The 13,800-nt window shown below is 53.5% G+C and overlaps 3 protein-coding genes across 3 annotated transcripts; all 3 read right to left on the bottom strand.

The window, feature by feature from the left end:
* Positions 1-884: 884 nt before the first annotated feature.
* JKF63_05781 (uncharacterized protein) lies at positions 885-3,128 on the bottom strand (the record flags this gene model as incomplete). The annotated part of the gene is made up of 1 exon (XM_067901735.1): positions 885-3,128. The coding sequence occupies one exon, from the start codon at positions 3,126-3,128 to the stop codon at positions 885-887; it is 2,244 nt and encodes a 747-aa protein (XP_067757761.1).
* Positions 3,129-4,732: 1,604 nt separating this feature from the next.
* Positions 4,733-4,960, bottom strand: JKF63_05780 (uncharacterized protein; the record flags this gene model as incomplete). The annotated part of the gene is made up of 1 exon (XM_067901734.1): positions 4,733-4,960. One exon carries the CDS (start codon positions 4,958-4,960, stop codon positions 4,733-4,735), a length of 228 nt encoding a protein of 75 aa, XP_067757760.1.
* Positions 4,961-7,833: 2,873 nt separating this feature from the next.
* Positions 7,834-9,753, bottom strand: JKF63_05779 (uncharacterized protein; the record flags this gene model as incomplete). The annotated part of the gene is made up of 1 exon (XM_067901733.1): positions 7,834-9,753. One exon carries the CDS (start codon positions 9,751-9,753, stop codon positions 7,834-7,836), a length of 1,920 nt encoding a protein of 639 aa, XP_067757759.1.
* Between the last annotated feature and the right edge of the window lie 4,047 nt (positions 9,754-13,800).

Genomic DNA, 13,800 nt, shown 5'->3' with positions numbered 1-13,800 from the left:
GGGAGGAGAAGGTAAAGAACAGTCTCTGAGAGGATGGGTCTGTGTTGGAGTTGTGGAGCAGAGGTCCTCGGGTCGAGTAAAGTCGGTGCACACAAGCCGAAGCACTGAGAAGGATCAATGCACGTGCCGGTTCTCTCTTTTATTTTCTTGCTTGTTTAGAACTGGAGGGGGTGAAGGGACGTCAGTGTCAGTGAGCAGGCGGTCACAAGAGTTGATGTACAGGAAATAGAGAGAGAGAGGGATGAGCAGAGGGGGAGGAGGTGGTGGGGTGGGGAGGGGGGGGCGAGGACGGGGACGGGCCTGTGGCAGTGTGTATACGCTGATCGAAATGCACCCTTCCACCCCCTTCCACCCCCTCCCTCCCTCCCCCTCCCCCGCTCAAGCGATGCTCTCCGTGTTTGAAACCCCCTACCCCTACCCCTACCCCCCCCCTACCCTCCCCCAGCTCCCTCCCTCCCTCCCTTTAATTAGAAGCCCCCAAGAATGTCTCAAACTGCGCTCTGCTTCATCATGAGTGTCACACACACTACATCTAGAGCCGAGATCAGGCCCACATAGCCGCCGAATGGGGAAAAGGGGGCTCTCTCCGCGAAAAAAAAAGGCTACACAGGTGTGTGCAGGCACACATCTCTATAGCCGGCTTACAGCGATTCATGTAAATATATATATAAATATATAGATCCATGTGCAAGTGTGTATCACAGCGTGAGGCAGATCCCCCTTTGCGTTGATAAACAACGGCAACCGTTAGTAGGTGGAACGCAAAGTGTCTACCGCCCCAGCCTTCTAGTATCGGCAAGAGCTTCAAAACAGAGGGAACATGAGCGATTGCCCCACGGGAGGGGGGGAGTGGGGGGAGGGGGGGGGGCAAGACGGCTTGCATCTTAGATCTCAATCAAGGAGAAATACTGCTCGAGCTTACTGCGTACCCCAACGGACCACTCCACCCCTAACCCATTGAGCACCATTGTGAGTTCAGACACAACATCTTTAGGCTCTGTCGGTGCCATGATGTTTGTAACCTCCATCTCGTACGTCTCGCATTGGCGTGCGCCCCACGACTGAGATTGGCTGAACGGGATGCGCGACGTCTGTGACTTGGACGGCAACCTGTAAACTGTCCGGTCCAAATGAATCAGCAAAGGCGGAACGGGTGTCAGCCCGAACACCGCCCCGTAGCCGTGGTGGTGCTGCTGCTGCTGCTGCTGGGAGAGGTAGTACGAACTAGAGGGATCGACAAGCTGGCTCTGCTGCTGAGTGAGGGCGGACAGCGCGCCACCACCCCAGTTTCGCTGGAAGGTTGGCTGCTGCGCTTGCGCAGACCACCACGGCACCGTCAGCCGCTCCGTCGTAAATGCGGCGGTGCGGCACAGCTCTCGCACCCCAAACTCCACCCACACGGTTCTCATGACAGCGAAGTGCTCGACGTGCTCGTGTAAAAACTTCGTAGGGTTACCGAGGAGAGCACGCGCCACAGCCTCACAGACACGGACCTTGCTGGAGAGCGAGTTCTGCTGGCCACCGTTAAATGCCTGGTGAGCTTTGAGAACCAGCACAAACTTGTTTGAGTGGTGCTGCTTGCGAAGTCGAAGAAAGCTCTGCCCTCGTCGTAGTGCTTCCTCTGGGCTGTCAAAAAAAAAGTCCTCGTTCGTCTCCTGCACGTAGCCGTCGCCGCTGGCCCGCCACCACGAGTCGTCATTTCCAGCATCGTCGTCATCGTCCACGAGGTCCACCTCAGTATTCGAGATGTGCCGCCGGTCCCGCGAGCCCTCCGCGCTAGTGGCGGAGGTTGCCTGAATAAAATGCTCTAGGTTGCGTCGCACCTCCTCGTACCCATTCACATTGGTGAGTCGAAGCTTCACGTCGTTGGCGTTCTGCTCCGCCTCACGAGTCGCGGATTGATACTGCACATATCGCACAAACTTGCTCTCACTGCCCTTCTGGAACGATACCGACAGGAGACGTAGAAAGTTGCTGACCTCCGTCGACACCTCGTCGACGACAACGCCACAGTTTGGCACCTCAAGCTCATAAATGGTCAGCCCAGGGAGAATGTAACTCACATCGAGGCGGATTCGCAATCCCTCGCGGAACTCCATCTCACTCCCCGTGAGCTCAAGCGCCCCGTTGGTACCCTGCTGTAGCGCAATCAGAGGCGCGTACGCGAACAGCTTGCGCAGGGTCATGAATCCTGCAACGGCCACCAGCTGCGGGCACAGCGTAGCCGCGTCAGAACGTCCATCAGCGCCGGGCCTTCCCCTCCCCTCTCTAGAACTTCCCTGCGACAGTGCAATCTGCTGCTGCGTGTACACCGTGGACGCTCCCATCGCCGCAAAGCGGACCTGTGTGAAGTGCGCATTCGAGTTATCCACGTCAGGAGCCAGCTCGGTAGCTTTGTGGTATGGCGCGTAAGAGCGCGCAACATCGGTCAGGTGGGAAAGAATTCGAGCAATCGCAGACTCGCCGGTCCCGTCGTCATTGAGCGGATGCTGTTGCGCGTAAGCTGACAATATAGGGAAGATATCACCGAGGACTCCATCTACCCCTGCCGAGGCGGAAGGAGCGCCCGTGAGCAGCGACCTCGGCACCAGTTGTACAAGGGACTCCACCACCGCTGACGGCACGTGCGCGTCCTCCACCACGAAGCTCATTTGGTGACCCTGCTCTACCGTGTTCTTCTGCTTCAAAACAAGCTTGCCGGGAGCTCCAGGGATGAACAAGGGTGTTGGGAGCCCGCGTAAGGAGCCATCATCGCCCTGCATGCTCAGTGTCGTTCCCACCGCATGCGGGGATGCAGAGCTGCTACTATCACCCGCACCTTTGGTACCAAGCGACCCTTCGCCGCGACAGGCACGCATAAAAGCGTCGTACTCCGCCTCTGGATCGTAGTTGTTGTTGCCGCTTGCACCCGGGCTCGGTGGTGACGTTGCCGGGCGGTCGTCAACACACGCCGGATTACACGGAACGCGCAGTCGCAGTACACTACTCCGCTCTTGTAGTGCGGCGTACGGGAAGTCGAAGAACAAGTCATAGTAGCACTCGTCCTTGAGGTGGTGGTTGGCAAGGGTAAGGATGGTGCGCTGGTAGCCCTCCGCGCTATCCAGCAAGAGCTTTACTTCGATCTGCATCGTCGCTGCAGTGCCCCCCGCACCCCGCACACACCGCCCCCTTTTTTTTTCTGCTTTCCTTTTTTGTTTTCCACAACTGTACTCTTTCAATGAATCACGAAAAGAGGAAAGGGGAAGGGGGGGGGGTGGAGTGGGTGCGTGGTACGACTACGAACCCTTGGGTTCTTTTATAACAACGGATCTATGAACCGCTCAGCTCGGCCAGCGCGAGCGGTGTCTATGTAATTGTTTGTTTGTGGGGGGGGGGCTTCCCCGAGGAGATGAAACTCTCTATATGTAGATATATAGAATGAGGGGGGGGGGAGAGAAGCACCTGCGTTTTGATCGGTAGATGTGTGTATACGTATATATGTGTGTGTATGCGTGTGTGTGTGTGTGTGTCTATTGATTATTCGCTGCTATGGACTCCCCCACTCGAGTGATGTGCGCATTTCAGGGGCATGGATTCAGGGGGAGAAAAAGGTGGAGGTACAGAAAAACAATGTGATTGGGGGAAGAGGGGAGGGGGGGGGGGTACCCCGCATACACCCAACGTATGGGGTGTGCGCGTGCATCAGCACATGTCCACACGTAGGTGGGAAGCAGAGGAGCGGAGGGGGGGGGGAGGGTATGATGTGAAGACAAGGCGTGAAGTGTGAAGACCGAGAGAAGATTCCGTAAGGAGTTGGGTTTCAAGACGACGAGATGCGCAGACACACACACACACACACACACAGCCCACAACCACAGGGGAATGAGATGCGGCATTCCCCTGTGGTTGACCTTGTGGAGTGAGGGGAGGGGAGAGGGGGGGGAGGGGAAGGAGGGAGGGAGAGAGCATATTTGATCTTCCTTCCCTGTAAATGATATCTTTTTCTTCTTTGGCGTCTCTTCAGCGTTGTTCGTCGCAGTGACAACAACAACAACAAAACACACACACACACACACACAGACAGACACAGACACAGGCATAAAAGACTAAGGACGGCACTCTCCACGGGCTAGAATGAGGAAATACGAGGGCAGTGAAACCACACGCTACCATCGAAGGGTAGAAGGAGACGCCGACGTACGTTGTCTGCGAACACACAGATCCCCCCCCACGCCCCCTGTGTAATGCGGCGTGCAGTGCGTGTAAACACGTGGCGGAAGAGAAATACCTTTAACCCGATTACCTTCAATTAAGCTCGAAGACGCTCAGTTTAATCGTTACCCCCTTCCACTGTCTTGCGAATATGTGCTCCCCCCCACCCGCTTGCTTCTTCTTTATTCTTCTGTATCCCATCATCACTACCCCATGTGCCTCCTTAGCACACACACACACACACACGGACACACCCGGCTCAAGCAGACGTACGCATCACAATACTGGGGGGGGGGGGGGGGGGTAGCCATATGACACACAAAACTCTCTTAACCCTCCCTCTTTTTTTTCCGGATATCACCACCCTTGCGTCTTACTGGAAGAGCGAAGCGCTGACGGAAAGGGGAGGGCTGACATGCGGAGGTGTGTGTGTGTGTTTACGGGATGTTGCAGAAAGGAATAGCCCTCGTCAGCATATTCTTCCCCTCCCCCCCAATGCTACTTGTGGACATCGCATTCTTAAGGAAGGAGTGGGGGCCCACTACTCCTTTTGGTGTGTATCCGCCGGCACCTCCACCATGAGCAGCGTGTCGTCGTCGTAGTCGATGTTCACCATCGAGGCAACCCCCATAATGACCGCCAAAACTATCACCGCCATCGAAATAACCCCGATGAGGTATTCCTCGTTCTGTGATGAAAGACCCACTCTCGGGTCCGGCGCGACGTAAGTCTGAGCCGCAGCGTGTGTCATGTGCATTGCCGCTGCCATGACGATAACGACCGGGGCGAAAATCCGCATGGTCAGCAGCAGCAGCAGCAGCGGTGTTTTGGTGTTTGGCTTCCGTCTAAATATTGTGTGTGTCTCTGAACAGAGTGCCAGAGCAAAAAAAGAAAAAAAGTGAGTACCTCGCGTGCGGGTGTGTGTGTGTGACGGTTGAGGATGCAATATTTGGTAATGTTTGCTGTTTTTTATTTGTTTTTCCTCCACGGCCTTTCGGGAGTAGTCAAAGACTGTTTGTGTGTGTGTGTGTGGAGGGGTGGGGGGAGGAAGGGGGGGGAGGAGAGTGTACATATACAGTTGACCAAAAGAAGAGGGGAGTTGTAACAGTGTTGGCCATCGTGTGGTGTACAGGGGGGCATTAGGGTAAGCGCACACCATCACGGAATAAGCCCTGAGGGAGGAAGAGGAGGGGGGGCTATGAGGTGGTAAGGTGGGTGCGTGAGCGGGTGCGTGGGTGAGGCTACATCGTCTATCCGTGTCCTGCCTTTTTTTTCAACTCTTTTCGATCCTCAGGGCTACGGTACAACTCTTCCTTCTCGTGTATGTGTGTGTGTCGGCTACAGAGAGTGAAAAAGGGAGAATGAGGAGAGATGGATATGCGTGACACACACACACAGTCACAGTCACACACACACACATATATATATATACACACACATACAGGCAAAGCAACAGAGACGCATTCCTACACGCCCACAGCGCAGAAAGATCAAAACTAAATTGAGGTTATCTGGAAAAACAAAATTGTATAATCTCTCTATACAGACACAACAGTTCCTCTTCCAGTCGACGAGAGTATACGGGAAAGCGGGGAGGAGCACAGACGTACGCTTGTCAGCTTCATCCTTTTCTCTGGATACAGAGTCACCTGAGAGAGAATCAACGCGTGGTTAGAAAAGAAGGCCCTCCCCCCCCAAAAAAAAAGCGAACACACACACACACGCGCACGAGAGAAAAAGGGGGAAGAGTTATATCGACGTCTTCAAAAGTCTCCTCCCCCAGATTCTATTTTTGCCGAGGCGGAGGAAGAAAAAAAAAGATCAAGTCCCAACAACCAAAAAATAATAACATACGTTCTTCCCCGCCCTTTTTTTTTGTGTGTGTGGCCTGAGTGGAGGGGGGGAGGATAAAACAAACAAAAAAAAGGGGGAAAGGGGGGAGTTATGGCGCAACTTTTTTCTTTCAGCTCAATGATGCACACACTCGTGAAACTCCCGTCGACATGCACAGAAACGGAAGCAGCGGAAAGGAGGGGAGGGGGGGGGGACAACGATAAACATTAATGGTTATAGTCTTAGGGCATCATCAGACGAAAAAAAAGATGAAGGACGAGAAGCATAGCTGCTCTCTTCCCTTCCCTTCCCTCCACCTCCCCCCACCCCCCAAAGCAACAACAACAAACTAAATCACACACACACCGAAAAAGAACGGCACAAAGTGCGAAGCCAAACGAGGAGGGAAAAAAACATCAACAGCAAAACGAGAACAGAAAACAAAGATTAATGTGTAGTAGAATAGTGTTCGTGCTTACGTGAATAGATGTAAGGGTATTCGGGGGAAGGTCTTTGGGAATACCCCCCCCCCCAATATTGTGGATTTATCTCAGCCCAAGGGGCACGTTACGTGTTTTGTGCGTGTGCGTGTGCGTCCGCGCGTCGTCGTCGTTTTTTTATATTATTTTCGTAACCCTCAAAGGCGAGGTAGGGAAACCACGTATTTATGCATTCTATGCGTGTGGGGAGGGGGTGGGGAGGGAGGGGGGAGGCAGAGTGAGGGGATTTGGGAGATGAGACAAAATATGACGAGGAGAATAAAGAAATCCTAAAGACATGAAGAAAATTTAAAAAATGGATGGCGGACACTATAGAAGACAATTGTTAAAGCCACTGGATGAGAGACAGTCACACAAGGGGGAGGGGGGAGGAGGCGCAGTTATACAAGAGAGTGAAACAAACATGTACATATATATATATATATACAAGCATGCGGATACGTACATATGCAGAACTGTACGGGCGGGCGGTGCGGGGGATGCTCTCGCTTCTCCAGCCACGGGAGCCATCGGGATATCAAGAACAAATATACATATATATATATATATATATATATATATACTTCAACGAACACCACATAACAACAGCAGAAACCCGTTCGTGATTGCCATCGTAAAGAGATATGAAGAACGCCGAACAACGGAAAAAAAATGGAATTAGAAGAACAGGCAAAAAAACAATAACAGCAAAAAAAAAAGAGTCTGTGATATTTTGTTCGAGCGTAGAGGAGGAGAACGGACTTGGAGAGAGAAGGCGGCGGTGGTGGTGGTGGTGGTGGGGATAAACACAAGACAGGCTGAGAAGCAACGTCTAAAAAGCTCGTGGGAAAGCGACATCGAGTTCGTAGAGAGCGCCTACGTTTTCGCAGTCAGCTTCGATGAATTGCTTTCTCACAAGACACGCTTCTCGAACGCACATTTTTTTTTGAAGATCCATCCACCCCTCCTCACTCCGCGGCGGGGGGGGCGTTATGGTGAATGGTTGTGGCGGCGGGCGATCGGGGGAGGGGGAGGATGAGAGATGCACCGCATCGAGTGGTGTGACACGCCGAGACGAACAAGGAATCAGGAAACAAATACAATAATACCAAGAGAGGGTAAACAAACCAATATATAAAGCTGTCCACCAATCTCAAAAACAAAAAATAGTGGAAGCGACCAGTCCCCACAGACCCTTAAACGAGACAATAAAAACGACAGGGCCTGAAGTACTTCTTCACCTTCATGAGGCGGCGTGGTGGGACCATAGCAGCCCGCTGCTGCTGCTTTCAAGGTTGTGCAGCAGCAGCGGGGTAGAACAAGCGTCACTTTACTCTCCAGTGTCAACTGCGGCGTTTTTTCGGTCTGGTGCTTCGCATGCCGTCTGCGTGTGAAAGCGTGGGACATCGACATAAAAGTGAAGACCGCGATACTCGCTAGTGAAGTGCTGTTGCCGCTGTCTTGGCGCGCACGCGAGAGCGCAGCTTTGCGTCCCCGGAACTGGCAGAAAGCTGTAGTCGAGGCTCGTCATATATGCGCTCACCGCCGCGTGGGTGTTGCGGTGCACGTCCCGCACTTCGTCGCGCAACAGAAGACTTTGTTCGTGCTGCGACACCGAGCCGTGGCGCTGCTGCCCCTGAGGGCCTTCATGGCCGGTCTCCTCGGTCATGCACGGTGAGTAGCAGGGGGTCGAACGTGGTTTCGCTGCCCATTTTCCGTATCGCAAGCGTAGTTGCTCGCACATGTAAGGTGGTGGCGACCGAGGAGAGTCTTCCGCATATTGAGGTGGAGACAGAGGCATCGGGGCTTCTGTGGAGGAACCAGCGTTTGGAACCGCCACTCCGACAGGAACGGGGCTAGCAGAGATGCGAGCTACCGCAGTATCGAACACCTGCTGCGTGGACGTTGCCGTGGCATCTTCGTTGTTGTCTTGATTCGCGAGAGGTGCTTGGGACGTACGGTGACTGCTCTTGTGTGCAGCGGCAGCCTCCGCCGCCAGCTCACGAGCGAGACACAACACACGGTGGATGTCACTTTGGTAGTCAGCCAAGATCGCCTCCCGCTCCTCAGCGGCCGAGGCGGTCTTGCGGCGATAGTAAAACACCTCGTCACACAGCCTCGCATGCTCGCTTCTCATGCAATCACTCTCTTCCAGGAGCCTCGTACGCATGCGGCTGACTTTTAGGTACTCCTCGTAGAGGTACCTGTACCGCGCCTCGGCCTCCTCGACGGTGGGTTTCGTCAGCACAGTGCCAACCGCGTTGCTCTGATCCTCATCCGACTCCGTGTCAGGGTTGTCGTTGCTGCTGCTGATGCTGCCGACGCCCGCAGGAAACGGATTGCCGCCAGTGCCATTGGTACCACCACCGCTTTTTCCACCGTCAGAGGTTACGCGGCGATGGTGCATAGATGGCTCCTTGGATCGCTGCTGCGGTGCCTGGAAGTGCGTCGGTTGTGGCTGGGACTGGGCGAGTGGTATGTAGTTAATGCGCGGCGAGAGAGGTGCCATGGCGGTGACCACGGATGTGCTCCCGCCCACCTTTATTTTGAGGCTCGTCACCCCGGGAACAGAGGCGCCCACAGACATTGCCGCCGGGCCACCACAGCCCACCGTGGCCATCTGAGCCAACGGCGCACCGGCGCTCGTGTGCGAAGGCGGCGGCGGAGGGGCCATGTTCGCTCCCCAGCTTACTCCAGACGATGCCGCTGTCGGGGAAGAACATATGCCTGGCGACCTGAGTGTCGCGCCGACCGTGTGGACAGGACTAGCGGATGGGCTGATGATGCGGTTGAGGGACGTGACGCTGCTGTTATTTATAGCTGCAGGACCCGCATCACTACTGATGCTGTAGCTTACATCCCCATAGTTGGGCGGCTGTCGGTACTCCGGGCTACCAGAAACCACTGCACACGGTCGTGAAGTGAGCACGCAGCTGCTGCCCGCCGCGGAGTTGTTGACTGGCGTAATCGCGATGCTAGTCGTCATACTTTTGTAGAATGAGGAGGGCGCCTGCGCCGTCGCGCCACCAGAGGTGCCAAGTGCACCCGCAACACATGGCGTTAGACCACTGCTAGAGTCCGTTATCCAGTCTGCATGATAGCCGTTCATAGGAGGCGGGGGCGGCGCTGGTGGTTGTTGTTGTAGATCATGTGATGACGCCATTGTGCGGTGATGCACGCTGTCACCGCGGATCTGCGGAGGTGTTGGGGGTAGCAAGTCGCCCATATCCTGCATTGGCTCATAGTGCATGCCGACTAGAGTCTGTCTCACGTGGGGTGCTTGATGCTGGTGCTTGGATACACGCGGGGAGTGTCGACTGCTACAACGGACAGTAGCGCGGTACTGTACACTTTTGTGTGATGAGGGGCAGGAGGAGTCGTCATGTCTCACTGCCGTGTTAGACGATGAGACCGCGACGGGGGTTGACGCAGTGGCGTGACTATTAGCTGAGACGCCGTCGCCGTCGACATGTCCGGCTCCTGGGGAGGCACCTTTGGTGCGAGCCCGAGGGTACATGGGTGCACGTTCAACGGCTTTTGTTGGGGAAGGCGGCGGCGGCGGCGGCGGCAGCGACCACGAAAAGCAAATTGTGAGGAACACCTACGTCGACACCTCCCTTTCCCTCTCCCCCTCCAAAAACAAAAAAAAAACGGCTTCTCTGTATATTGAACGTACCCAACTAAAGTAACCCCAAACCCAATACACACACACACAGGCACACACACCGTGATAGCTTCGAGAAGAGTCTATATATATAAATATATATATATCAATCAATTAATCAATGATTTAAAAAGGAGAAAGAGGCCACAACACATCTATCACGAAAAAAAAACGGTAACCGTTTATGAATCGCTGTTTGAGTGTGCGCTTTGCACTGTTATTTTTCTTACTTGCTTCTCCCCGTGGACCACCACTCCTCTCCTACTCTCCCCCCTCCCTCCCTGCCGCCGCCGCCCCCCTCACCCCGTCCCCTCTGCGACTCTAGAAAAAAAGACAATGACAAGATCCCAAAGTTAGCCACGAAAAAAAAAACAACAGAGAAAAAGGGAAGGGATAGAGGTGAAGGAGCGCAGATCGTGTTTGGGGGTGAGAGGAGGGGAGGGGGGAGGGGGGAGGGGAATCCGAGGAGAACGAGAGAGGAAGACAAAACAGAAGAACACAACAAAAAGAGCGCACGTTTGCCCCTTTCGCCTTCTCCCCACTTCGCGGGTGTTGTAGTGGTATATGCGTGTGTGCCGAGTATGCGGGACGTGTGTATCCACGTGAATATATTAATATTTAATTTCGGGGGGGGGGGAGAGGGAGGGAGAAGTGGATGGGGCAGCAGTGGAGGCGCCACGAAAGGGCGAAGAGTCACACACACGCACACACACACACACACACACAGACACCCACTCCTCAGAAAGGCAAGTCACACGATGGAACACAAACAACTAAAAAAAAGGAAAAGGTTACCCCAGAAATACTGAAAAAAAATATGAACAACCCATAAACGTGGAGAGATGGGCAAACCGATGCAAATCCGAATCTAAGCGCACCAGCAAACAACAAAACAGAGCGGGAAAAAAGAAGAGAGAAAAAAGGACGTGATGATACAAGTGATGCAATAACAGCAGCAGCGGAACGAAAAAAAAAATCACGCACACACACGGTCGTAGACCCAACTGTATAGGTATAAATGTTTCAGTGTGTTGCAGACGACGACAGGTTGAGAAGTGCGAGACTGGAGACACGGTCACGAGATACGGGACAAACACAAAAAATATATATATAAAGAGGAAGCGCAAGACGAGAACAAATAAAACGTAAAGAGATTTGGAAGGTGAAGAGAGAGACACACGGACACAGACAGAGACACAGAGAAAGAAAAAAGAGAAAAAAAAATAGAACGCCGATAAAACACGCACTGAAAAACTCAGTCAAATGCGATCAATTAAAACACATAAAAAATACGTACAAGAGGGGGGAAGTGAGAGAACAATAGCGACAAAAAAAAGAGCACAAGCACGGGAGCAACTCCACAAAAAAAAAGAAGGACAGAGACGCACACTCACCCAGAGCGGGGGGGGGAAGAGGTACAGGCAGTCGGTGATGCACCAAAATATTTAACAAAGTCCACTGAAAAAAAAAAGGAGAGGCGGCGACAGGAAGAAAGCGATTCTATATATACCCTTGCTAGGCTGATCCAGTTAGTTTCACAAATACATCGACACTCTCACTCATTCAGAACAGCGAGTAAACGTTGACCGGTAGGGTCGATCTCTGGGTTAGATTTCGATCACAGTTTTTTTTTTCTTCTCTCCCCCCCGCCAAGACCCTTCCGGAGTAGTACAGGTGAAAAAGAACGGGGAGAGGGAGCCGGGAGGGACAGGGAAGAAGAAGCGACGCAGTGCCGGGAGGCGAAGAGTGGGCAGAGGAAAGAAAAAAAGGAGGGGGAAGGTAAAGTCGAGGTGGTGAGTTACGAAGAAACACAAGATCCAGTCCACCCCCCGCCGATGTGCCTCTATAAAAAACCTCTACCTCGGCGGAAGGGGGAGGGGGTGTATGATGTGTGTGTGTGAATGTGTGTTTCCTATATATACATATACTTTATTCTCTCCCTTCTGTTCGTAATAATAGGCGTGTGCTTGTTGATACTTCTTTCCTTTTCGTCTTTGGTTTTTTTTTACTACAGTAATGCTCTCAAAATGTGTGGTAATGATTCGTGGAACTGTGGGGGGGTGGGGGGAGGCAGTCGTAAAGACGAGGGGGCAGAGAGAAGGGAAGGGAAGGGAGGGGGGGGAGGGCAGAAAAGAAAAGAGGGGAGAGAGAAGCGATGAGTTCAGAGTCGCCTTAGTTCCGCGTACATCATCACGACTTCAGTTGAAAGGGAGAGAGGGCGACTATTGGAGTGCCGTCTTCCCTCTCTCTTGCTTTGTCATTCTGGAAGTTTGTTCGAGATGGAGGTGCGTATGCGGTTGTGTGACCGGTGATGTGATTCCGTAGACACAAACATACATGTGAGACCCCTTTTCTGTTTTTTTTTTTTGTTGGGGGGGGGGTGGGGGGGTGGTGGGGGTGGGGGTCTCTTTCCCTCCCTCCAGTTTCGCTCACACGATGTGCATCGCGCGATCGGCACACACACACAGTTGACGCCCGCAGACCGCACATAGGGGGCGCCTCCCCCGCCCCCCCCCCATCTCCCCCCCTTTTTTTTCGCGCTCGGGAATTAGTCTTACAGAGGAGCGGCTGGGAGAGGGAATCAAGTGCGAGGGGCGGTCCTTGTGATGTGGGGTGGGGGGGTTGGGGAGGGGGAGGGGGATGATGCAGAGACCATTGAACACAAGACGATATCGAGGCTATCACAGGTAAAGGCATGGACACCATACCAAGAACGAGGTTGTGTTCGTGTTGAACCAGCAAGAGATATCCCGACGACTCGGTATGCCCCCCTCCCCCCTTCCCCCAACACTCACACCCAGAAAGACGCCAAAGGGCACACGTCAACCAGGGACACGAAAGCACGTGTGAGAGAAAACGGAGAAGCACACAAACCCCAACAACAAGCCCGGCATCGGAGACACAGACGGTAGTGACACCGATACTAGAAACAGAATCCACAGAGAAAAATTAGGAAAGAAAGCTGCGCCGTCACCAGCCCGACACTCAGCCCTCACCTCTGTCAGCAGCTCAATGAAACAACTTTTTCCAATATCACATCACGAAGAGCATGCGCCATGGTCTGTGTCTCGTCAAACGATAGCACCGAGCTCGAAGAAGAGGAAAGGGGAAGAGGTCTCCAGCAATGTGAGGAGCAGGGCTCCCTTTTTTTCACCTCAGCTGTTGATCCTGTACCAGATCCCCCCCTCTCCCCACACACACGCGAGACGTGCACCAGGCTGAGCACGCGCACTATGCCTAAACCGACGAGCGGGTAAACGAGAGCCTCCGGAGCGGTGTGGGTGGGTGGGTGTGCTCTCACACCGTAACAAAAAAAAATCACAAAACCGGGAGCCGCTGGATATCGCTGGGAGGAGTTGCGGGAGTATATCCTGGACGCAGGGCAACACTAACGTTACTCTCATCGGTTATCGCCATCGTCCTTCGTCAGTCGGCATGCTGAACGTAATTTTTCTCACGGATGAGGTGCGGATTCGACGGTCGCGCACATCGATCCGCATCTACGCTCCCCCACATGCAAACATGATAAAAAGAAAGCACACACAGTCAGTGCCCTGCGTCTATCCAACACATGAGCCGTAGGATCCGGATGGCATCCTTGTTGCACGCTAAGGGAAATCTGTCGTAGTAGCT

The sequence above is a fragment of the Porcisia hertigi genome, chromosome 19 (genome assembly GCF_017918235.1).
Source record: "Porcisia hertigi strain C119 chromosome 19, whole genome shotgun sequence".
Classification (NCBI taxonomy): Eukaryota; Euglenozoa; class Kinetoplastea; order Trypanosomatida; family Trypanosomatidae; genus Porcisia; species Porcisia hertigi.
This window is presented reverse-complemented; position numbering and strand designations above follow the sequence as displayed.